Source organism: Littorina saxatilis, linkage group LG6 (assembly GCF_037325665.1).
Source record: "Littorina saxatilis isolate snail1 linkage group LG6, US_GU_Lsax_2.0, whole genome shotgun sequence".
In the NCBI taxonomy this organism is placed as follows: Eukaryota; Metazoa; Mollusca; class Gastropoda; order Littorinimorpha; family Littorinidae; genus Littorina; species Littorina saxatilis.
The window spans coordinates 25,590,150-25,616,539 of record NC_090250.1 but is presented as its reverse complement, the minus strand read 5'-3'; the positions used below and the strand labels follow the sequence as shown (position 1 = coordinate 25,616,539).

The window sequence follows — 26,390 nt, the reverse complement described above, 5'->3', positions numbered from 1 at the left end:
TTCAATAAAAATGTATGCATCGTTGATGTCAGGTGATGATCACAGCTAAGAATTCCTGAACATCAGTCGACAGAACTTCCCGCCATCTGTTGGTCCTATTATCTACAAGGGAGGTACTACTACAATGGACCTACTCCACCGGCCTACGATCTATCTCTTGCAGTCCTTCTAGTGTGATAGTGACAGTCTACAATTACTAGACCGTGAGTACAGTGAAACCTCACATGAATCATTGAATGCCCAGCTGTGACTGACTTAGCAGTATGAATTTTAACTTTAAGTAAGCGAAGGTCCCTGAGACTTTTCCTGTTCTGTTTGTCTGCATAGTTCTTCCAAATATATATTACAAAAAATACTGTTCAATACCAATGCTATGAGTATGAGCCAACACTGATACAATTACATACTTTGCAGCGAGTACAGTGAAACCTGACATTAATACCCAGCCGTGATCAAGTCAGCTGTAAATTATACTCTGGCAAAAGGTTAATTCGTTTGTGTTCTTTTCATCTGAATATTTCCTCTAAATAACGGTAAAAAAAAAAGAGAAAGATCAGCAGCAGGTTCTTTCAGAAAAATATGTTCCGGTACACATAAACATGGACTGACGTAAGCATTAGATTTAATTTACACACCAACAATTCTTCCAGGATGTAGATGAATTTTGCTACACCCACTGCTCGTCTCAGGTAACTATCTAGTCTAGTCTCGTTCAGTTTTTCAGATAAGACTAGAATGGCTCAAATGCAGGTTCAGCTGTTTGTTATCCAAGGTTGTCCAAACCCTGACCTCGACTTTAGGGTCAAATTACCATCAAGAGTGAGAATATTTCACAGGCATGAGTTTCATAGGCATGATGACTTCGAAGCACGCCTGTACAAATTAATTATGCCATGTCTGAACAAGCTCAGGAGAAGTAGGTAATCATATAAAATTATAATGTCAGGTGACTAATAGGTTATGTGTGTCCCAGGACCAGGCTATAATTTAGTTTGCACTTTTTGCCATACATGTCATGGCTGTTTGTATTTGAAAGAAAGAATAGAACACGAACACAAGAAACAAAATCAAAAGGAGGAGAAAAATGAGTCAAGAGAGAGTCAGGAGAAAGAGGAATAAGTGCAAAAACTGAAAAAAATAGTAAAGAATCTAAACATAATCACAGGAAACAGAAACATCAGCCAAACTGCTGATAAACATGATGACACATTACATGTAACATTACCACTACCACTATCATAACATCATGTAACGAAGAAAACACAGGCTGGTTTTGTGAGAACGCAGAGCCAGGATATTGTTTATGCCCACATCAATGTTTTGATAACAACCTGCTTACAAAAAATATGCAGATAAACAAAACAGAAGTTACAGATGACAGTGATCAATTAACAATTATATACACGTATAAGCATCAAATAAAAAGAAAAACGACTGACCTTCCATGAGCTTATAGTTACACACTGATCAAGGCTAATTAAGTTGGACTGCTGTATACACACTTTTGCACAATAACATGAATGAAATTGTACTGTCCCTACAGCAGGAAAATGCACCAATAGATAAGGAAGTGTTAAAACTAATTTGCTTTCCAAATAAAGAAGACACAAAACAGCCTTTGTATTTGTACTGAAGGGCTGTGAGTTAGAGTTTAATGCACACAACTGTCCCGACTGCAGTCATTTCACAACATTACTATCAACTGAACTTGGAAAGTCTTGAAACATTTCTTTCTTTACTTTCTTTATTTGGTGTTTAACGTCGTTTTCAACCACGAAGGTTATATCGCGACGGGGAAAGGGGGGAGATGGGATAGAGCCACTTGTCAATTGTTGTTCACAAAAACACTAATCAAAAATTTGCTCCAGGGGCTTGCAACGTAGTACAATATATTACCTTACTGGGAGAATGCAAGTTTCCAGTACAAAGGACTTAACATTTCTTACATACTGCTTGACTAAAATCTTTACAAAAATTGACTATATTCTAGATACAAGAAACACTTAACAAGGAGAAACAGAATCCGTTCTTTCTTTCTTTATTTGGTGTTTAACGTCGTTTTCAACCGTTCAAGGTTATATCGCGACGGGGAAGGGGGGGGATGGGATAGAGCCACTTGTTAATCGTTTCTTGTTCACAAAAGCACTAATAAAAAAATTGCTCCAGGGGCTTGCAACGTAGTACAATATATGACCTTACTGGGAGAATGCAAGTTTCCAGTACAAAGGACTTAACATTTCTTACATACTGCTTGACTAAAATCTTTACAAACATTGACTATATTCTATACAAGAAACACTTAACAAGGGTAAAAGGAGAAACAGCTAGAATCCGTTAGTCGCCTCTTACGACAACAGAATCCGTTAGTCGCCTCTTACGACATGCTGGGGAGCATCGGGTAAATTCTTCCCCCTAACCCGCGGGGGGTAGTCTTGAAACAAAAAGATGACAGAAACCACATGCAATCTGCAGACAGCTTGTCTTCCATCAAATACATAATTTAACATCCCTGCAAATGAGATCTAGTATAGTTTTAAACACTGAAATATTTATGTATCCAATTTGAACCAGCATTTTCCACTGACCTGTTGGCATTCCCAGTGTGAAAGGAAGCCTCGCATACAATAGTTCCATAGACTGCATCTTCACAGTTTGGGTACAAAACCATTTCCATTTGTTCACAATAAACAATAAAAGTATTAGCAGCGCTACTGCCAACATTCATAAAGTTCCAACCATTTCTGTTTTAGCAGCAAACTTCTAGGTCTTATATATATATCAAGCCTGATGCTTTTCTGAGACACTAGCTACCATAATAAATATTGCAGAGCTCTGCTAACTGTATTTTGTGAGTGTGAGTGTGAGACCATGCTCCGTGTTCGATCATGTAGGTTCCCTGGAGAACTTGAATGCTGAGACTCCAGTCTAAGACGCACTGGTGCCAAAAACTGCCATTATGCGTTTCCCACATTGTTCATGGTGTATAAGACTTGGTGTGTGTGTGTGCCTGTGAAAGTGTGTGGGAGTGTGGAAGTGGTGTGTGCACAGTTTGAAATGCATTCCTGAAGACTGTGGGACACTATAAGGCTGTACAATTACTAAGCAGGGTTCAGCTTTAGGAGTATTGGCCACAGACTTTCATAAGCAAAACTATAATGCTTCCTGCACTTTAAAAACAAAACATTAATAGGTGACTTAAACCAACATCCTTTTGGTAGCTCAACACAATAACTGCTCCTTAATGCGGGTGTCACACATACACGACGCGTGGCCAGCGCATTGAAAATTAATTTTAACAAGAAGAGCAAACGCTCGATCGAGTCACTTTCGCAGTTCTGAATATTATATGAGGCATCAGATGGACAGGAAGAAATTGCTATTCACAACACAATGAGTCACGTTCACATAAAATTTGAGCCCGGTCACTTTTATAGTTTCCGAGAAAAGCCCAACGTTAAGTTGTGTGTTGCCGAACAGAAAAGGCTAGTTATCTCCCTTGTTTTTCTGATAACGTTCGTAAAAGGCTACAGATGTAAATACTTTGATGTAAAGAATAATCCTACAAAGTTTCAATCACATCCGATGAACTTTGTCAAAGATATAAAATGTCTAATTTTTCCTTTGACGCTGACCTGTGACCTTGAAAAAGGTCAAAGGTCAACGAAACCATCGTTAAAGTGTAGAGGTCATTGGAGGTCACGACTAAACAAAATATGAGCCCGATCGCTTTGATAGTTTCCGAGAAAAGTCCAACGTTAAGGTGGTGTCTACGGCCGGCCGGACAGACTAACACTGACCGATTACATAGAGTCACTTTTTCTCAAGTGACTCAAAAATGGAAAATAAGATCAGTGTGTCGTTGTGCGCCCAACTTTTGTCGCGGTTTGGTCACACATACGCGACGCACAGCCCGCGCATTGAACATTGATTAACAAGAAGGGCAAAGCCCATACGACTCACATGCTTGACCTTTACATGACCTTGACCTTCAGCTAAACCTAGCAATGACATCATACACTAAGAACTGCTTTACACATTTTTCCTACCAAAATACATGTGACCTTGACCCAAGGTCAAGGTCATCCAAGGTCATGCAACACAAAGCTGTTAATTCAAGACATAGGAAGTACAATGGTGCTTATTGGCTCTTTCTACCATGAGATATGGTCACTTTTAGTGGTTCACTACCTTATTTTGGTCACATTTCATAAGGGTCAAAGTGACCTTGACCTTGATCATATGTGACCAAATGTGTCTCATGATGAAAGCATAACATGTGCCCCACATAATTTTTAAGTTTGAAACAGTTATCTTCCATAGTTCAGGGTCAAGGTCACTTCAAAATATGTATACAATCCAACTTTGAAGAGCTCCTGTGACCTTGACCTTGAAGCAAGGTAAACCAAACTGGTATCAAAAGATGGGGCTTACTTTGCCCTATATATCATATATAGGTGAGGTATTAAATCTCAAAAACTTCAGAGAAAATGTGAAAAATGTGAAAAATAGCTGTTTTTTAGACAACATTTATGGCCCCTGCGACCTTGACCTTGAAGCAAGGTCAAGATGCTATGTATGTTTTTTGGGGCCTTGTCATCATACACCATCTTGCCAAATTTGGTACTGATAGACTGAATAGTGTCCAAGAAATATCCAACGTTAAAGTTTTCCGGACGGACGGACGGACGACTCGGGTGAGTACATAGACTCACTTTTGCTTCGCATGTGAGTCAAAAATAAAAAATAAGATCAGTGCGTTGGCTGTTGTTGTGCGCACAATTTTTGTCGCTGCTTGGTACAGTGCAACCCCCGTGTAAAGACCCCTGGTACAGTGCGACCCCCGTGTAAAGACCCCTTAATTTAAGACTTCCTCCCTTTTGAGACCTTTGTTTTGAAGATTTTCTGTTCAAATCCTCTGTAGATTTACTCCCATTTTAAGACTCTCTCCTTTTTAAAAACCGAACGAGTAACGAATAATGACGCACACCCAGCGAACGACAATCCACTGGCCAAAATTGCGATTTTGACAGTGTGCTGGCCGTGCGTCGTGTATCTGTGACTCCCACATAACTTCCCCCAAAAGGAATACATGTAAAAGTACCACCACAACAACAGATGATGACTATAAATCTAGAAGACACCCCTCTTCACTACTTTTCCCCTGGACCTAACCAGGGAATTGACAGGCCAATGTAAGATACAAATACTGAGACGGTGCCTCTGTGGGATGATGCTGATACAAGAATTTAAACCTCCATTGAGACCCTTCAAGCATACCCAAGGACAACATTCGCGGGCAGATGTGCAAGACACACGCAAACCCTGCTCATTCTATTCTCAAAGTCAAACCAAAAGGGGTTAAATCAACAACAAATGCGTGAGCTGAGGTCAATAACCCCCCCCAATCCCATCTTTAAACCGTGTAACTTTAAAACTCCATCAGTGTTCACCACACTTTCTTAACGCTTTACTCATCAATTCGAAAATTAATTAGCCTTCATCATGCTTCCTGGGTTATACAATTGCCTCAAAGCTTCATGAAAAAAATAGTAACTGTGAAGCTGTTTTGAAATGTTTCTTGAGCCGTTGAGGTGTCATGCGGACTGTGTAGTCCAAAGCACAGTCTGGTGAAAGTCAATAAAGTGTGATTCACAGTTCAGATGTTTTATTTTAAAAAAGAAAGGTTAATTTTCAACTCAATTGTTGACAAAGAGCGATCGAGACATCTATACATAAAATGATTCTGCATCACACATTAACTGAACAGCCAGATTTAAGATTCAATGCACTAATTTCAAGCGCCAGTGTACTGCATGCCATTGTACAAGTTCTGGAAGATCAATAACCCCGGACAAGGACACACATTCATCTACCTGCCTCACACCATTCCATCTGCTTCCATTAGCTCGCTCAGTGTAAGTGTAACTCTCACTTTCTGAGGGCTCGAGGGGGCATCCACACCTGTGACTCAATGAATACTAATAACTGTATTAGCTATTACTTGTTTGACAGGTAAAATTGTGTGCTTTGAAGTTTGATTCTATAGTAATAATAATACAGTCTGTGGAAAAATATTGGCTCGAGGTCTAATAGATGATTTTCGAAAATAACTCTGTCAGGGTTATCAGCGATCTGGAGGAGTAGGAGCCCCTAGTGTACCGCACACAGGTTTTTTACAACATCCGGAACATGCTTTACACCTCCTACAAGGGACGAACAACCAACTCCGATGTGTATGCCATGCAGCGAGTGCACAACATGATACCCTTTTCTTTCAAAAATCAGCGTTCATGAGTTCATCAGAGTCCAGAATTTGTTGTGGACAGGATCGCTGGCTTGTATCACAACGTGCTTTGATCGAGGTTACATGGGTTTGGCTTGAGGTCACCTGAGTTTAGGCAAACACACGTGCTTAGCGAAAACGTCCAGTGATCAGCAAGCCATATGTGGCGATTCATGGCTCTTACTCCTCCAGACTGTAGAGTTATTTCCGGGAATTGTCTATTAGGGTAAAATGTTGTGCTTTGACACTGATGACAGCACAATCCCTGGCCCAAGAATCATGGTCAAACAAGACCTTCTTTCAACTGAAGACCCTATTTAATTTCCAGCTTTTAAAAAATTCTTATTCTTTATGTCTATAAAATTGCCTGCATTTTCTCAGATTTTTTTTAGGTCTTAAAAAATGGGTGTATCTGTAATCAAACCTGGAGCTGATATTAAAATCTTGGAACCTAGAGCTCTAGCAAAACACACAGTATACTCAGATCCTGATCAACTTATACATGTATGTATGTTTATATTGTATGGAAACCCCTTTTACTTTAGACAATGTATTTATTGTAACAGCTAGTATGCTTAAGCAGTAAAGAATAAAGGTGTTAAAAACAACATACAATTATTCAAGTGAAGACAGTGATACTGATCTATTATATTATAAGTTAACTATAATCATAATGTATGGTTGCTAATGACAATGTGCAAACACTGAAGCTATACAGACTTATAGTGTCCCCTTCTCACACAAATATTTAAATATACATCAATATTCCAAGTAAAGAAATTGCTACCAATGGAAATTTGCTAATGCTAATTAATATTGTTATTATTAATAGCCTGATCCCTACTGACTCATTCAGTGATTCACTCTTTGATCTAAAACAGTAAAAGAGCTCAAACCCACTCACACACATGCACACACACAGACACACATACACACTTTCAATCAAGTTACAAATAACATGCCCTATACATAATTACAAATATATACAATTTACATGCATCACATAGAACAAAAGTGATCATGACTCCATTTGGTTATGGAAATCTTATAAGTTGTATTCCCAGCAACACTGAGCCTATGAAACATGATGAGAAGAATATTGAAAGAACATATTGTGAGACTGGTCTATTATTACAGATCTATCTTAAACAACAAGAAAGACTGCACATGTGTAGCTCTCAAAACCAAAAGTACTGGTATTTCCAAACACGGTATACTTGTATACAATTACAAGAACAAACTAAGACGAAAAGCATCAATCAGACCGTACATAATTTGCATACATGATGCAAGTGGACAGCTAAATAATGAATAAATCATGGCCTTTGTCTACACACATCATTAAACATCTGTTTTATTTGATCTGCACCAGGTTTGGACAGAAATGTTAATTTGCTCGAAGAATGCTAGCAATAGCATACGTCTTATTATTGACTTACCTCTTACACTAAGATCAGTCTTATCTTGTCCTTCTGCCATATTTCATCTCTGCTTAATGTTGCTTGACCATAAATTCTCTTGCTAGGACATGGCTAAACGTAATTCTCTTATTTTTGCACAACAACAGACACCACTGAGAATCAACCGTGACGATGAACACGGAAGTAGAACTGAGTTCTGTCCCTTGGAATTACAAACGCGCATGGTGCAGGCAGTCTGTTTTCGTCTGTTGCTTTCAGTCGTGCTATCAAGATGCGTGACGTACCCATTTCCAACTGTGAGAGGGAGTTTCTTCTCGCTATAATCGCAGAAAAAAAGGTATTTACTCTCTCTCTCCCCCTCTCTCTCTCTCTCTCTCTCTCTCTCTCTCTCTCTCTCTCTCTCTCTCATCATAAAGTTTTTGGAGTAAATTATCTAAATATCGATAATAATTTGTCTTGGGCCCATCATGTTCGGTCGGTATGTAAAACAATGTCCAGAAAAATATATCAGTTAAATAGAATTAAACACTTTCTAGATCAGCACTCAAGGTTATTATACTTTAACGCATATATACAAACCATCACAGATTATTGTTCAACCATCTGGGACTCTGCCAGTGCTAATATTTTAAAACCATTGTATAGTTTACATAGGCGAGCGCTGAAACTAATTTTACTGAAACAATCCAGTCTTGTATTTGATGATTATAAGAAACTTAAGATTCTCCCACTAAAAGAAAGATTTAAATTAAATGAAGGCGTGCTCCTTCACAAAATACTTTCCGGCCGTGCACCACGAACTTTCGTTGCAAACTTTAAAGTCAAACCAAACCCAAAGTTTAACGTCCCAATTCCAAGGATAGATCTCTTCAAATCAAGCTATGGTAGCGTCCTGTGGAATTCTCTCCCGGAATTTGTGAGAGTCCCAATGAGTCTCAATACTTTCAAAAAACACCTTTCACTGTATTTAATGTTAAATTACGAAAAATCACAGTGATGGAAGACTTCGTTTGGTTATATTTTCATTTGTCCAAATTAGCATCAGTGTTCATTATATCCACACAAAAACACTCAAAGCTTTACTCATGCATGTGTATTCAGCATTGTTTTCACTTTGTTACATATATATACGATGCTTTATATTTGTGTATAATATGTAATGTGTAAATATTCATATGTTGTTGTTTTTCTCTACCTTTTTTTCTACGTTAATATCCATGTAAATATGTGATTAGATTAGTCCCCTCTATGGGCGAGGGCTGGTTGAAAAAAAGCTCGTTGTATTACTTATGCCACAACCCTCGAAACAAAAAATTTGATTTGATTTGATCTCTGTCTGAGTCTGAGTCTCTCTCTGTGACTGAGTCTCTGTCTCTGTCTCTCTCTCTCCCTCCCTCTCCCTCTCCCTCTCCCTCTAATTATCATGTGTGTTCATTTAAATTTTAATTTACGACTCTTTTTTCTCTCACAGAGAGTGGATGGCCGACAGCCGACTGATCTCAGACAAGTGAAAATTCAGTTCGGGTCAAATTTTGGATCATGTGAAGTCAGCTTTGGAAAGACCAGGTAAGCATGCATCCCTTTATAAAGTTTAAAAACACATGCACAAGCAGAAACTTTGTAGATATATCATTATATAAAGATCGTGCATCATATTATTTAGATGTGACTATAAAGCACGATTTTGCTACCACTGCAGGGTCCTAGCCACAGTATCTTCAGAGGTGGCCGCACCAAAGCAAAGGCGACCAAATGAGGGTATTTTGTTCGTCAATGTGGAGTTGTCTCCCATGGGACACCCCAGCTTTGAACAGGGAAGGTAATTGTGATTGTGTTGAAATGGTAACTTTCTTATTTAAAAGGAGATTTTTGTATACATGTAATAGATTTACAGTGGAGATGTTAATATATAATCACTGTAAAAACTTGCATCGGTCTCGAAAGCAATATCAACTGAAGAGAGGATAAAAAATCATTACCCACCGTGCAACCATAACATTATTAAATTATACATAAATATATGGCTATTCTGATGAACACGTTGGGGAATTCGGGGGCTGTGATTGGATGGTCTCTTCCGATCATCAAAGCATAATGCTACGGAAGTCGGCCATTTTTCTCAATATCCAAAAGCATATTGTCAATAACAAAGACGCATGGTTCTGGTTTACCCACCTGTACCACACGATGTTTCACTGATCGACAACAGCATACACTGACAACTTGAAATTCTTCTCGGGAATGTTTTTCAGCTTTACAAATGTCGATAGCATACCCTTTTTTGCTAACTTCCCGATGAAACAGGACTAAACCTATTATTTTCTGTCCCTAAACACCACAAAATGCCCAAAGTCGAAAGATGTAGTACAAACAGGGGAGTACAACGGAACAGCCGTTTTTGTGTGCCTGTGAGCTTAGTTCACAGTTGCCGACTGACACAAATTTTTGCATTCGGCTTTTCTTATCTCGTAACTCCACACTAAATACCCCACTTCCCCTCTGAAGTATTGATGTACAACCCATGGCACTAACATTCATGTAGTCGTTTATAACTGAGGTTGAAAAATTCGCTTCATGACGAGACAAGTATAAATGCCATTCACCCAAACTGGAAACGTCGCTGCCGTCTGCTTGCTTTGTACGGATTAGCTGTTCTCTTCTCCTCCCCTTGTTGCATCCTAGTTCTTCAGTTGTTTCTAGTTTTCCGTTGATGTTGTGTTTTGGTCTTCTTCTTAAGTAGTCTTGTTCAAAATTAAAAAAACTCAAACTTCTTTTTGTTGTATACGAATGAACTAATTGTTGTCAAATCGAGTTTTTTTCCAAAGTCAGTGTGGCGCCTGCGCAAAACTAATGCGCATAAGAAACGGCGTCTGCTATCAAAACCTGAGATCAACGCATCGACGCAAAAACTGTCATTTTGTAAGTTTGGAACAACAAATAAAGGTCAGAACAGCTATATAATCGCTATTGTATTTTCAGCGTAGCAATAGGGTCCGATATTTAGACTCGAACAAGTATAATGCGACTCGTCTTCGACTCGTCAGCATTATACTTGTCTCGTCTAAATATCGGACCCTATTGCTATGCTGAAAACACAATAGCTGTTAATATTCAAAGTTGTTTTTCTCATTATTTTTGCCAACATCTCATAATTAATGTGATATATGACACAATGTTAAAGAGAGAGATGGAGCATGTATGTGCTTGAGTATACATAGTGTACTGTTGAATTTTATGGAAAGTTTGTCTTTCTTGCCTTTGTAGACTGATAGGTTATGAGTCAGTCATGTCTTTTTTTAAGCGTTTGTCATTGTGTGCTTTGTGTGCGTTACCAGGCAAACAGAGGAGAGTGTAGAGCTCAACCGCTTGATGGAGCGATGTTTGAAGGAGTCTCGCTGCGTAGACCTCGAGTCCCTTTGCATTGTGGTCGGAGAAAAGGTAAAACTGGAGGCATTGTGTTGTTAGGCAAAAAAAAAATAGGTCTGTTTATGGTAACATAGGCCAAAAAAATAGGTCTGTTTACGGTAACATAGGCCAAAAAAATAGGGTCGGTAGGTCGGGATTTGTTTATTTTGTTTGTTTTTTTTCTCCAAAAAACCATATTTTTACGTTATTTTGCAAAAAAAACCCAAAAGATTTTTGTTTTATTTTTTATTTTTTTTTTATTTTTTTTTTCCCCCAAATGCCAAAAAAAAAGTCTAGGGTCGCGTGAAAAAAATAGGGTCGGTCGGGTTACCGTAAACAGACTATTTTTTTGTGTGGCCTTATCTGAGAAACAAAGGGGAGTAAGCGCTTTAGTCTAAATGCATACCTCATGTGCACTGGAGTCAGTGGGAGTTATGCGGAACTCCTGGCACCTGGGAGAATAACAAGCATTTGAATGAACTAGTGACTTTCATCTTCATTGTGTTAGTAGTTTTGTATGAATAATGGCAAACGTGGAAATAAGGTTTTTTGTAAATGACCAAAACACATCGTGGGAATGGGACTGGGAGAGGTAAATATTGCAGGATATACATGTATCTTTTTTTTTGGGGGGGGGGGGGGTTGTTTTGGGGGAGGGGGGGGGAGATTAAGTTATCACAAGTGTGTTTTATGTATGAATGTCTGTGTGTGTGTTCACACATGTTGGGGGGGGGGGGGGGGGTTGTTTTGGGGGAGGGGGGGAGATTAAGTTATCACAAGTGTGTTTTATGTATGAATGTCTGTGTGTGTGTTCACACATGTGTGCCTTAAACAAAGCAGCACCAACACATTGTTTACCTTGGCTCTTTGCACAGGTGTGGACTGTACGTGTTGACGTGACAGTTGTCAATCAGGATGGAAACATGCTGGACTGCGCCAGTATAGCGGCCATAGCAGCACTTGCTCACTTCAAGTAGGTGTGACAGAAAAAAAAGAATGAAATAAAACAGAAAGAGAGAAAAGACTTGTGTTAACAGACATCCTGCAACTGGAGGCAAAAATCATAACTAAGTTAGGATTTTTTTGGTGTCCTTTTGAAAATATTAAGTGTTTGAAAAAGTGTTCATCAATGCACCTAATCTTTGAACAGTTACAAGGATAAAAGTTCCCATCTGGAATTCAAGATTTTTTTGTTGTTGTCTTTACACCTGTTCCTTGTCCTGTTGTGCTCTCGCACCGCCCCGTCCCTGCACTCACTGCTCCAACCACCTCTGAATTGTGTTCCGCTGCCAGACTTGTCGATTTTACAGACGCTCCAGGGGGGGATGTCGGGTCGCTGCGGTAGGCTACCCTCGGAAGATGACACTGCACTTCTGCTGAGTCACTTCGACGGTGTTCAGTGGTGGGTCTGTCCCGAGCTAACGGACGCAGCCCACAACCTACTGTGACCCTACAAACAACATTGACTGTTTAGTCGTGGAGCCAGACTGAGTGAGCGTCCCCTCCAAAGAGCAGACCGCCACCACGTCCCTCCGTCGACCCCCCAGAACATCACACGTTGAAGACTGACAGCAGAACTACCGTATTTGACGGATTACAAGACGCACCGTTTTATAAGCCGCACCCCTGACTTTTAACAAAAACATTGGGGCGAGCCACGTATAGGCCGCGTCACTATATTAGCCGCCGTTGAAAAAAAATATAATCAGATCGTGTCAATCAATGAAAACAACCAGGCAAACGAAAGTATGGTATTTGGCGAAAACGGCTCCGAGAATAAACAAGTGAAACAAAGAAGAAAAGTGAAAATGTTTGAAGAAAAATATCACACACACAATTTGTAACCAACACACACATGTATTCCCGCCTGGAATAAGCTTTTTTGGGATGATTTACGACTTTTGCGCACATTTCGAGCAGATGAAAACACAACATTGCGGCTCTCGCTCCTCCAACTATCGCGAGACACAAAAAAACGAAATCTCGCGCGTGCGAGATCCTGATACATCCGGTGTTTCTCTGTACGCTATCTTGTCACGACGACTTGTTGACAAACGAAGATTCACGAAAGAAAGAGAAAAGCGCCGAGTCTTGAATAGAGAGCTAATAAAGTACCGGTAATCGCTAATCGAGCGAAATGAAAATCCGCGGCGACTTCCATTAGGTGAATGCTATTCAAGTTTAGGTAACGTTTTAGCCGCATCTTTTTATAAGCCGCAATGCGATTATTTTTTTTTTAAAGTCGCGGCTTGTAGTCCGTCAAATACGGTACTATTCAGGGAAGGATTGAACAGGAACACTGAGACCAGGGTCACCATGAGAGCTCCGGGCATGAAGGGCCACAAGAGCAAGGACAATTTATATTTTCGATGATTAATGAGATGAGGATGATTATAATGATGATGCTTTGGATTTCCAATTTGGTTTTGAGACTACGTGACAGGGCAGCACTCTACGCTTACTGTCATAATATATCCTGGTGTCAACCAGGCCCGAGAACTGCGGTGTTGGTCAGGTAAACAGAACCTGAGCACTCGTTAAGTGAATGACACTCGGCTGTGTGATCCCAGCCTTCCCATAGGAACCATAGCACTTCCACTCTGGGTAGGAGCCGACCGTAGCCCGAAAAATTCACATGACCCTGATGGGATTCGAACTCACGACCTCCTGGCCCGCAGCCCGATGCGCTAACCACTGCGCTACGGGGGCCGGTGGAATTAAAGAGTTTGACAATTGTTTCTGGATAAGTTTTCCGATTTTGCAAAAAAGTGAACAACTTTTAAAGATGTGTACAATTTTTTTTACTCTCCTTTTTGGACTGGGTGGCCGAGTGGTAACGCACTTGCGCTCGGAAGCGAGAGGTTGCGAGTTCGACCCTGGGTCAGGGCGTTAGCAATTTTCTCCCCCCTTTCCTAACCTAGGTGGTGGGTTCAAGTGCTAGTCTTTCGGATGAGACGAAAAACCGAGGTCCCTTCGTGTACACTACATTGGGGTGTGCACGTAAAAGATCCCACGATTGACAAAAGGGTCTTTCCTGGCAAAATTGTATAGGCATAGATAAAAATGTCCACCAAAATACCCGTGCGACTTGGAATAATAGGCCGTGAAAAGTAGGATATGCGCCGAAATGGCTGTGATCTGCTGGCCGATGTGAATGCGTGATGTATTGTGTAAAAAAAATTCCATCTCACACGGCATAAATAAATCCCTGCGCCTTGAATATGTGCGCGATATAAATTGCATAAAAAATTTTTACAATTTTTTTTAAAAATCCCTGCGCTTAGAACTGTACCCACGGAATATGCGCGATATAAGCCTCACATTGATTGATTGATTGATTGATTGCAAAATCGTGTCAGGAATCACTCAAAGTCTCTCATGGGCACGACCCCTGGACCCCAGCTTTTTTCTCTCCCAATTTTCTATTTTCCCAACTTTCAACCCTGTCGTTACCACAGGACAAAAGATCTACTGTATTTGTGTGTGTTTGTTTTAGGAGACCTGATGTGACAGTGAAGGGACAGGAGATCACTATCGTAAGTTAGCTCATGGCTACATGCGTAATCTCTTATAACATCACAACTGCCAGTGATAACCACCACAAACAAGCAACACTAACTAACAGGCACACACACACAAAGAAAAAAGTTTAATCGTTTGATCAACCACACTACAGAATATCAAAGCTCTCTGGTTTAGTACCAGAAACACTTGACAAGTATTGAGCTCGTTTTGTTTGAAGGTGCTGTAAATGTTGACTTAGATTCTCTTCAAAAGACATTCTTTTGCAGTTTTGTTCTCAGGCGTCTTTGGTCATTTACACATAGTAGTTTTTGATGTGACGCATTTGTCTGACCCCTGGCTGGTTGACTGTCCGATAGTTTTTGGCTCACGTAAGTGTAGCCTATGCGATGCTAACTTTTGTCTGTCTGTGCGTGCGTGCGTATGTCTGTGGTAGAAACTTTAACATTTGACTGAACACCAAAATACTAATTTTACCTGGTTAATATTCAAGCAACAGCTTCAAAGTATTGAAGCAATGATCAACATTTCGTCGCCACGTATATAGTTAAAGTGTGTATCCAAAGAAAACGGGTGGTGGGGGGTTTTTGGGGGGTAAAAACAGGTGACTGGTTTGTGTCGTGTGTGGTATGTAGACCAGGTCAGGGGTCAAGGTTAGGTCAGATCGCGTAAAGGATTGTGGTATAGATACAGTTATCACCGAGCTGCAGTTCGCCGATTCGGAGAAGACGACTCATGATTTCACATTGTTCGGTTTCGTAGCTCCAGAAAAATAGATAAAGAAGATACCAAAGGAGATTTCCTACAGTTTAATCTGCACAGCGTGTTTCCAGTGTCTGCGCGAGGAAGCGCTGTCGAAAGCGCAGTGTCGATCTGGCCATCTGGCAGTCGTGTCCCTGTAAGTAGGCTACAGACAGACAGATCTAGATCTAGTGTCTTGCACTCTTGCACCGTGTCACCTATGCTTACTGTGTGTATGTGTGACGGAGTGATTGAGTTTGTGTTACTGTTTGTCGATTTCTTACGTGAGCCTTGAAGGCTTCGCCTCTGGTTTTGACATGTAAGAAGTGTTCTGACAAGGACAGTTAGACCTATGCATATGTTCAATCTAGGTGACCTATTGTTCTCTGAGTATGGGAACAACACTGCTCTTGAAAAGAGCGTCCACATTTTTCTTTTCATCTCAAATGTATTTTGTTTCTGTGCATGTATGGTTGTTGAGTAAACTGTATTCTGTCTGTGTTTTTAGCATACTTCAGATGAGAGAGATCCAATACCGCTCAGCATCCACCACATGCCCCTGTGTGTCACATTCGCTTTCTTCCATCAAGGGTAGGTGTTAGAATACATTGTTGATGATTTTGTGTGTTCTTCAATCAGGGGTAGGTGTTACAAAATATTGTTGAAGATTTTGTGTCTTTCTTTCTTTCTTTATTTGGTGTTTAACGTCGAAGATTTTGTGTGTGTGTGTGTTCTACTGTGGAATCCCCCGTAAAGACCCTAAAACCTAGCTGGAATTTTTTTTATAGATGTTATGGTCTTAGTCTCTGAAAATGTCCGTCCATTTTGAGACTACCTCCTTTTAAAAACAACATGATTTTTGGAACTTTTTTGAGGTCCTAAAAAGGGGTAGGGGTTCCACTGTTCTAAACTAAGCAGTTCGGAGTCCCTTTGCTGGATTGCAAAGCAGTGTAAATGTGTGTGTGTCGAAAAGCTTTTTTATCTGCTGGTATGTGTGTGTACTAGAGTGTGTGTGTGTATGTGTGTGTGTGTTTGTCTGTACACGGAACCTAATCCAGGCAAGCTTTCCTTCTTTTTGACACCAAATTCCTGTAAGGTGCTTACTTTTATGTTCGTTTGTCAGTCTGTTCATCTGTCTATGGCTTCATTCGTTTGGCTGAGGAAAGTTTGTGCTCAAGAAAGGAATGTGTGTGTGCGCGTGTGCCAGTGTGCATGCATGTGTGTGTGTGTGCGCGCACAAAACCTAACCCAGGCAAGTTTTCCTTGTTTTCGGCAGCAAATTCCTGCTGATCGACCCCCAGGAAAGGGAGGAGCGTGTGACAGAAGGCAAGATGGTGATTGGCATGAACAAACACAGGGAGATCTGTATGCTGCAGGTCACAGGCCAGATGCTACTACACCAAGACAAGGTAGGAAATTCAGAGAGAGAGAGGGAGGGGGGGGGGGGTGGAGAGGGAGAGTCACAGAGAGAGGGGGTCTGAGAGAGAGAGAAAGATCAGATTGATTGTTAATGCATCAAATAATTCACAATATAGCAATACAGTGTGTGGGTGTGTGGGGGGGGGTGTATGTGTGTGCGGGGGGGGGGGGGGGTGGGGGTGAGATTCAGAGTAGAGAGAGGGAGAGAGTCAGTCGCAGCCATAGAAGGAGAGAGAGAGATTCACAGAGAGGGAGAGAGGAAATAGAGAGACTGTATGTGCACATAACTGGATGTATGGAATGCAGTGACAACTTGTGACTGGGTGGTGATGGCAAAATTAAGGACACAATGAAGTTATAGGGTTTGCAGCCAGCCTGTGAGGAAGTGTTATTTTTAGAAGGTAAAGTAAGATAACAAAAGCATGTACACACTTTCTAAAGAGATTGTGCAGAATCAGTCAGTACAGGTATGCAGTCTGCATCAAAACTCAAAAGTCAGAACATCATTTGTGTGGACAAAATAAAAGGTACACAGAGAAAGGAAAAGGTACACACAAATTCCAAACCAGACAGAGAATATCATTTTGATCGTGTTTTATAATTTCAGTATACAAATTTAAAAGGTTTGAAGTTTTACCAGAAAAACTTCAAACCTTTTAAATGTGTATGCTACTTTCATCAGCCAAACGAATGAAGCCATAGACAGTATTAGTACACTCTCCCCATCTCTTCTTATTATTAAAGGTGATGCAGCAGAGCATCACCTTGGAGTTTGATTGCAAACTTGAATAAAAGGTGTTTGGAATATTGAAGAAATTTTATGTGCAGAATTTGGGAACGCAGAAGAAGAAGAGAATTTGATGTTCAGAATTAACTTTGAATTTCATTTGCAGGTGAAGCAGTGTACCAAGATGGCTTTTGTCAAAGTGGTGGAAATGACGGAGCTCATTCAAGAGGCTCTGGCCAATGACAAAACAGCAAGGTCAGTTTGTGCTTTGCATTTTAGGGAAGAGGATAATTATATAGTGCCATTTGCTTAATGACTTAACTATTGGTGAAAAACATCTGATAATAAAGTTTGATCAAGTGTTGTTAAATTAGGATGTGTTAAAAATGTTTTAACCCTGTCAAAACAACTGGCATCTATCCACTCGTCCAACAGGAAAAGTTGATACAAATAAACAAAATCAAAAGCATAGAAAGCAAAACTGTGTCCCTCTGACCAGATTTGATAGTCTCTGTGACAGGTGCAGTTGCCTAGTGGATAAGACACCGGCCTCCCGTGCAGGAGTTTGAGTGTTCAAATCCCTGCTGCGCCAAGTGGGTTAGGGGTGGAGATTTTCCGATATTCCGGGGTAGAAGCGATCATACACGTAAAAAAAACTTGTTAAAAAACAACATGAATGCAGGTGGTAGTCTCAGCCCATGGATGCAGAAGAAGAAGAAAAGAAAGTCTCTGATTATTGAATATAATTTTCCTGTTCCTTCACATCCTCCTCTTCCTCCTTCTCCTCTCCATCTCTTCTTATTATTAAAGCTATCATGCTGGACACCTTTTCTGTACATGTGTGTTGATGATTGCTTCATTGTACAGAAACATGCATGTTTGTGGATTACCATGTCAAGGGAGATAATGGTTGCATTGTAGTGTCAAAGCTACTATGTACCAAAATATCCATGTTTGTGTGTTGCCAGGTCGAAGGGAGAGAAGTGCGGCTTTGCCATGTCCAGTGAGAAAGAAATCAACACGACAGTGTCACCAGCAAAGCTGGTGGAAGATGTGTCCAAGACAGACTTACCCATGTCCAGTGACTCGGACAGCGGCAGTGAGCAGGAGATGGTGGAGGCGGGGCCGCAAGAAAGGTGTGATTTACAGGTCTCAAGTGTGCCATGTGTTTGATAAAGATTATTATCTCAAACACCTTTTTAGGTCAAAGCTTCAAGAGTATGATCTCAAGGACCTTTTTAGGTCAAAGCTTCAAGAGTATGATCTCAAGGACCTTTTTAGGTCAAAGCTTCAAGAGTATGATCTCAAGGACCTTCTTAGGTCAAAGCTTCAAGAGTATGATCTCAAGGACCTTTTTAGGTCAAAGCTTCAAGAGTATGATCTCAAGGACCTTCTTAGGTCAAAGCTTCAAGAGTATGATCTCAAGGACCTTTTTAGGTCAAAGCTTCAAGAGTATGATCTCAAGGACCTTTTTAGGTCAAAGCTTCAAGAGTATGATCTCAAGGACCTTTTTAGGTCAAAGCTTCAAGAGTATGATCTGAAGGACCTTTTTAGGCCAAAGCTTTAAAGCGAGCACACCTAAGGTGATATTTTGGAAAGTTTTCTGACGATTTGGACGTTAAAAAGCTCAAGGGTTATTTGCTGTACTGTAATTTAGAAACACCTAACACCTGGTGTGTGGTCACATAATTACAACCCCCAACCTGATCTGTATGGCTCTTAGGCCAATGAGACTGAGAGACAGTTTTTTTGCTAAATTTTAAGATTATGGTCTCAAAAGACCCTTTTCAGGTCGTAATGCAACGCAGCTTTTTGGTGTTGATTTTCTTTTCTTCTTGAAGAGATTATGTGCATATTTTGTATTGATTTAATCTTGATGTTTTTTTGTGATTTTGACACTGATTTGATAGGTTTAGTGACATTTTGTTCATTACAATGAACAATAATTTTGAGTTAAGATCATTTTTAATTTCTTTCAGTTACAGTGGTACCTGCGATGAAGGGGACACCCTTGAGATTAGCCAAAAGTGTCCCTGCATTGCAGGTAGCTTGTCAGGACAGGTGTATTTTAGTAGAGTACAGACATTAGACAAAGGGACAACATGAGCTGTCCTATCAAAGGAGGTGTTCTCTGATACAAGGGGCCTCACGTCACGGGGACCACTGCATAGAAAAGTGGTACATTCAAAAAAACACGCGTATGTTTATATGCAGAGTTGTGAGTACAGTGGAACCCCCAATTTAAGACTCCCTAAACTTTTAAGACCTTGTTTTCTGAGACTTACTGTTCATAACCTGTGTAAATTTACCCCCATTTTAAGACTCCCACCTTTTTGAGACCTAATTTCCTCAGATTTATGGAGGTCTTAATATGGGGGTTCCACTGTACCGTTACAGGTTAACACTTTCTACCCCACCTATGTTAACCAAGTTTTTTTTAGCCAAGACCAGCTGTGCTGCAGCAGGTCACTCTGAATAGTAGTAACTGTGTAGTAACTGTGTATTTTAACCCGCTGGAATGCAGGCGTTAGATCGATGTTACAGAAAGCGACTGAAGCTAACAGTCTGAGCGGATATATCCGTACCTGGTCAGATAGAGCCATATGAGTGGGTACGGATATATCCGTACCTGAGAGACAATGAGTTAAATCATTCCATCCTTTCCCAGCCAACATCAGTGGAACACTTGTACATCTGTTTGTGTATTCCTATGTTTTCAGGCCCGTCGGAGATTCCCCCAAAGTTGTGGTAAGAAGGATCCTTTTCATATTGAAACAACATTGCGTTATGATTGTTCAGCTATTTGCTTTAACAATCTCTTTTATGTAAGTTTCTGTTGTATTATGTGACATTTTGTGCACTAAAATGTATCTGCAGTGAATGGATTGCCCTAAAGGCATCCACATGTGGGAAACTTTAAACTGAGCATTGTATAAGCATGATTTAAGCATGCTGAAGTGGACTGATTACAAATGAAAATAAATGTATTTGAACAATTCATGTACTGTGCAGGGATTAACAGTAACATGAAAGATTTAAGAAATGTGAAAAATCCCAGCTGCAGTGTCGTGAGTATTTCAGTGTTTTGTTCTTTTGTTCAAGACTGTTAAATGTTCTAAGGCAGTTTAATTAATTGTTCCGTTACGTTTCTATTGTGGGTGGTGTTGGTGTAGAGTTATTTGTTGGCCCCATGAAGACACGGGTCAGTGACTTTCAATTATTACAGTGAAACTTGGAGTATTCTGTTAATTGATGTGGATTACACACCGTTTTAACAAGTTCTCACTCTCTGTTCCGCAGGGTAAAGGTGTCGCTATCATTGGGTCTGCTGCAGTGAAGAAATGGGAAGAGGAAGAGGAAAGAGTGAAAGGAGACAAAAAAGGTAAATACCTGATCTACCAATTACTCTCAAGATCTCGTTATCGATAACAGTAACTGCCGGCAAACTTACCATGGTATATGGCTGCTAAATGACCTCAACATTTAGAAACAACTTAAAGTTTTCCATGAGAACACATTGGAAGAACAAATATTTTGAATAAATGTTTTTTTTGTTGTTTTTTTGTTGAGAAGTCCACCTTTCCATCCAGAAGGGTCCAGTCACGAAAAAAAGACTGTTAGATATTCTCGAAATCGTTCTTTGATTTTTGTCTAATTTGTGTTGTTGAAACTGCTTACCAGGAGCTTGAGGCCAAAGCAAATAACCTTTGTCTTATCTTGTCAGATCACTCCTTTTCCCCTCTGATATCTATAATGTTCTACCTAAAACGCAATAGACCTTCCCTCGATTTTTCTTTTTTCATCGTGGGCTATAACTCCCAGGTCTTTTACGTGTATGACCGTTAATTACCCCGCCATTTAGGCAGCCATAAGCCTCTCTCTGGGGATGCATGCTGAGTATTTTCATGTTTCAATAACCCACCCAACTCTGACATGGATAAAATGATCTTTTCCCTGCGCACTTAGTCTTGTGCTTGTGTGTACACACGAAGGGGGATAAGGCACTCGCAGGTTTGCACAAAAGTTGACCTGGGAGATCGGAAAAATCTCTACCCTTAACCCACCGTGCGCGGTTGGGATTCGAACCCATGACCTTCCGCTTGGGAGGCCAGCGGCTTATCAACTTGGCTATTGCGCCCAACCTTCCCTTGATTCATGTCTGTGATTTCTGTTGCAGGTAAAAAGAAGAAGGAAGCCAGTGTCAAGGAAGCCAGTGTCAAAGGTCAACAAAGCAGACCTCAAGCTTCTGCCTATTTTTGACTCACATGCGAAGCAAAAGTGAGTCTATGTACTCACCCGAGTCGTCCGTCCGTCCGTCCGTCCGTCCGTCCGTCCGGACGTCCGTCCGTCCGTCCGTCCGGAAAACTTTAACGTTGGATATTTCTTGGACACTATTCAGTCTATCAGTACCAAATTTGGCAAGATGGTGTATGATGACAAGGCCCCAAAAAACATACGTAGCATCTTGACCTTGCTTCAAGGTCAAGGTCGCAGGGGCCATAAATGTTGTCTAAAAAACAGCTATTTTTCCCATTTTTCCCATTTTCTCTGAAGTTTTTGAGATTGAATACCTCACCTATATATGATATATAGGGCAAAGTAAGCCCCATCTTTTGATACCAGTTTGGTTTACCTTGCTTCAAGGTCAAGGTCACAGGAGCTCTTCAAAGTTGGATTGTATACATATTTTGAAGTGACCTTGACCCTGAACTATGGAAGATAACTGTTTCAAACTTAAAAATTATGTGGGCCACATGTTATGCTTTCATCATGAGACACATTTGGTCACATATGATCAAGGTCAAGGTCACTTTGACCCTTATGAAATGTGACCAAAATAAGGTAGTGAACCACTAAAAGTGACCATATCTCATGGTAGAAAGAGCCAATAAGCACCATTGTACTTCCTATGTCTTGAATTAACAGCTTTGTGTTGCATGACCTTGGATGACCTTGACCTTGGGTCAAGGTCACATGTATTTTGGAAGGAAAAATGTGTAAAGCATGTGAGTCGTATGGGCTTTGCCCTTCTTGTTGAAGATGGGATTTTGGGGGGTGGGGGGGGGGGGGGGGGTGTTTGGAAATAACTCTGTGAGGATTTGTATGAGCTGTGGAAGAGTTGTATTCTTTGAAAGTGAAACACGCTAAGCTTTATATATATTATACGTTATTTTACACAGATCAAGACAGTCAGTGTTCCTTCGAGAGGACGCCAGCGGTCGAGGTGAAGAATGACTGTAGAGATCTGTGTAAAATGTCATATTTTGGTCAAAAATACAAAGAACATGTACAAATAACCTGTGTCTATCGATATTAGTTAAAATTTCTTCTATGTTTTACGATTGAAAGTGCACTAACATGCACTTTTTTTGTAGTCTCAGCAAGCTGCCTAAATATGAATTTTTGTCTGACTCTGACGTCACATGTCTCAAAGAAAGGAAATGCAATGTTCAGTGGATACACAACACTTTCAACAATGCTGGTCTCCTTTTGTCAGAACAGAAATTTACAACATTTTGCTTTACAAATTTTGTTCATCGGAAATTGTGAGTTACACAGACTATTTCAAGATATAGAATTGTTCTACAGCCCATGAAAACGCTGACAGCAATATTTCCTGAATACATGTATTGCATGGTGAGAAGTTGCTTGCTTCTATGTTGAAAAGCGTTGTTAGCACAGGAAATGCTACCAAAGAGCTATTCTTCTATGTGCGTCAATGGTGCATGTGTTTGTATGGTGAAGGTACATGTCAGTGTGTGTGTGTGTTTGTGTGTGTGTGTGTGTGTATGTGTGTTTCTGTGTGTGGAGGGAACGTGCTGTCGTGTATGTGTGCGTGAGTATGATTAACACAAGGTTAAGTTTTACAGTTAACATACTGTTCCTGTGAATGTTTTAACAATAAAGAAGAATTTACGCCAAGATGTTTTTGGTGTGGGCTTTATAAATTTGTGTGCTGTTTTGAAGATGACACACACACATGCATGCAAGCACGCACACACGCACACACAGACATGCACGGTCACCACAACCCCAATAAACCCAGATGTAAGTTGCAGATTAACGCATAAAAATCAACTTTCTTTGGGCTAAATTCAAACACAGCCAACAAGTACATGCACCTGATACAAACACCTACACAATAATATTCATCCCTTAACTTGATGCCGTCACATGTCAATTTCAGAGTGGTGAGCAAATCACTAGTCTTTAGCAAAAAATACCTCCCTTGTTCGGCAAACTCGAAGAGTTAATAAAGTTAGATAAATACCCAACGTGGCACAATATCGTTTGCACACACTGTCGAGAGTTTACACAAAACATTAACACTCGTGTACGCCTATAAGATGTAAGCGTGTTGTATAACTATTTATTCTCTTTTTCACTCGAACCGGACAATGACTTGCAAAGGGAGACGATTGAGAGCAAACTGAATGCTTGGTACTGCTTGCTTGGGTAGATTCCCTTCGACCATGGGAATCCACGAATGAAATACAGACAACAGTGACATCTTGCAAAAACAGTTGTTTTGTTTTGTTTTAATTAAGAGTGATGTTATTTTATAGTTCTAATCGCACTTTTTTTTTTCTCAACGTTTTAGAGCTTATACATACACATTGGGTTCGTATATGTGGGGGAATATGCGTTTGCCTTGAGGTTACTTTTAAACGAATCACCATTCTAACCTTTCATTGTAATTTGTTATCACACTCACACACACAGGCGCAGTTTTTACATTTAGTCAAGTTTTGACTAAATGTTTTAACATAGAGGGGGAATCGAGACGAGGGTCGTGGTGTATGTGTGTGTGGGTGTGTGTCTGTGCGTGTGTGTGTGTGTGTGTAGAGCGATTCAGACTAAACTACTGGACCGATCTTTATGAAATTTTACATGAGAGTTCCTGGGTATGAAATCCCCAGACGTTTTTTTCTTCATTTTTTCGATAAATGTCTTTTATGACGTCATATCCGGCTTTTTGTAAAAGTTGAGGCAGCACTGTCACACCTTCATTTTTCAATCAAATTGATTGACATTTTGGCCAAGCAATCTTCGACAAAGGCCGGACTTCGGTATTGCATTTCAGCATGGAGGCTTAAAAGTTAATCAATGACTTTGGTCATTAAAAATCTGAAAATTGTAATTAAATTAATTTTTTATAAAACGATCCAAAATTACTTTTATTTTATTCTTCATCATGTTCTGATTCCAAAAACATATAAATATGTTATATTCGGATTAAAAACAAGCTCTGAAAATTAAACATATAAAAATTATGATTAAAATTAAATTTCTGAAATCGTTTTAAAAACAATTTCATCTTATTCCTTGTCGGTTCCTGATTCAAAAAACATATAGATATGATATGTTTGGATTAAAAACACGCTCAGAAAGTTAAAACGAAGAGAAGTACAGTAAAGCGTGCTATGCAGCACAGCGCAACCGCTACCGCGCTGAACAGGCTCGTCAGTTTCACTCCGTTATGCACAAGCGGCGGACAACGGTCATTGTGAAAAAATGCAGTGCGTTCAGTTTCATTCTGTGAGTTCCACAGCTTGACTAAATATAGTAATTTCGCCTTACGCGACTTGTTTTCCTTTGTTCATGTATGAGTTTATAAAGTAAAGACATTCTGCAACCAAAATCACCTAGTTTAAAAAAAAAAAGCTTGCCTCTACTCTTTTTCTGAATAACCCTTTTAACACGTTATAACTGATCTCATATGTTAACGTTTGTGATTATATAACGCTTTGTAGGATAATTCTTTTTAAATAATCCTGTGAGGGTAAATTTTATGCACGACTCTCTTTTCTTTGTTGAAAAACTATGCGTTTTTACGATTCTTGTAGCGTGTCACGTCAAAGTGACACGTTTGCCTGCGATCACGACTCACTAAGTTCACCTCTACCCTGTATTACACAATTTACGAAGAGGTGAAAGAAGACAAGAGTTAAAGAACATGATTATCGTACAGCCAGTTACATATTTGGCACGAATCTGTGTTTCTTTTTGGCCTACTCTTTCTAGTTGATATTCTGCAACAGTTTGAAAAAGACCAAAACTATGTTGGCGGGGTTCTGTTTAGCCGGCTACTGTACTGACGTACAGACATGTTTACACCCTCGGGTCCCCCTGGACCCTAGTCTCTTAGAATACAATCAGTCAAAACTTAAGGCTACTGCTAGATTTGACAATAAATACTCCAACAAACGACAAGTGTTGAATTAATCAAGTACCATTTTTTTTTATATAAATGTCCGAATTACACGACATGACCAAAACTGCGACGTAGGCCTGATAAATCATACATCATAGCTGCTGACAGCACATTCGCCCTCTCTCTCTCTCTCTCTCTCTCTCTCTCTCTCCGACTCTCTCTCTCTCTCCATCGGTCTTTGTCTCGGCCGTTTCTCTGCCTGTCTGTCTCTCTGTATGTAAGTTTATGGCTCTGCGTATGTCTGTCTGTCTGTCTCTCTGTCTGCCTATGAGGGTCTCTCATTCTCTCTCTCTCTCTCAGTCTCTCTCTCTCTCTTTCTCTCTTTCTCTCTCTCTCTCTCTGCGTGTGTGTGTGTGTGTGTGTGCGTCTGTGTCTCAGTGCATGTGTGTGTGCGTGCGTGTATGTCTGTGTCAGTGTGTGTGTGTGTGTGTGTATGTGTGTGTGTGTGTGTGTGTGTGTGTGTGTGAGTGTGTGTGTTGGATTGTGTCAGCGAACGTGATTGCAGGCATGCGGCGCGCGTGTGTGTGCGAGTCGACTTTTCTTTTCTTTTGTATTATATTGACATACATGTACATTTCAATATTCTTTTATGCATTCGTATAGGTAATGTTGTAGTTTTTAATACTGTATGATTGCGATTGACGATTGTCCTTTTAT

The 26,390-nt window shown here is 40.2% G+C and overlaps 2 protein-coding genes across 7 annotated transcripts in view; one reads left to right on the top strand and one right to left on the bottom strand.

Annotated features, from left to right (window-relative positions):
* The window catches only part of LOC138968826 (phospholipid-transporting ATPase IB-like), a 103,946-nt gene extending 96,066 nt beyond the window's left edge, over positions 1-7,880 (bottom strand). For all 4 annotated transcript variants that reach the window (XR_011456291.1, XM_070341477.1, XM_070341478.1 and 1 more), the window contains exon 1: positions 7,723-7,880. Coding sequence is in view for 3 of the 4 variants with exons in the window: in XM_070341477.1 (XP_070197578.1) it covers positions 7,723-7,762 (40 nt within the window). In the remaining variant the exon portion in view is untranslated. The remainder of the gene's footprint in view (positions 1-7,722) is intronic.
* LOC138968828 (exosome complex component RRP45-like) lies at positions 65-23,440 on the top strand. Of its 3 annotated transcripts, XM_070341487.1 has the most exons (15): positions 65-203; positions 7,963-8,041; positions 9,176-9,270; positions 9,404-9,523; positions 11,040-11,142; positions 11,985-12,082; positions 14,606-14,645; positions 15,881-15,963; positions 16,649-16,781; positions 17,685-17,773; positions 18,487-18,654; positions 20,239-20,266; positions 20,819-20,900; positions 21,696-21,796; positions 22,699-23,440. In XM_070341487.1, the coding sequence occupies exons 2-14, from the start codon at positions 7,976-7,978 to the stop codon at positions 21,776-21,778; spliced, it is 1,188 nt and encodes a 395-aa protein (XP_070197588.1). In that variant the 5' UTR covers positions 65-203; positions 7,963-7,975; the 3' UTR covers positions 21,779-21,796; positions 22,699-23,440. The 3 variants fall into 3 exon arrangements, 2 of the variants coding, with proteins under 2 accessions (XP_070197588.1, XP_070197587.1); XR_011456292.1 differs by lacking the exons at positions 65-203; positions 22,699-23,440 and adding an exon at positions 20,531-20,586 and having other exon boundaries at positions 7,907-8,041; positions 21,696-21,743; XM_070341486.1 differs by lacking the exon at positions 65-203 and having other exon boundaries at positions 7,907-8,041.
* The last annotated feature ends 2,950 nt before the right edge of the window (positions 23,441-26,390 follow it).

Bases quoted from the DNA above. Each gene is read 5' to 3' on its own strand.
- LOC138968828 (XM_070341487.1), top strand. From the start codon at position 7,976: ATGCGTGACGTACCCATTTCCAACTGTGAGAGGGAGTTTCTTCTCGCT. The intron at 12,083-14,605 runs GTAGGTGTGACA...TGTTTGTTTTAG, and splicing joins GCAGCACTTGCTCACTTCAA to GAGACCTGATGTGACAGTGA. The intron at 20,267-20,818 runs GTAAGAAGGATC...TCTGTTCCGCAG, and splicing joins GAGATTCCCCCAAAGTTGTG to GGTAAAGGTGTCGCTATCAT.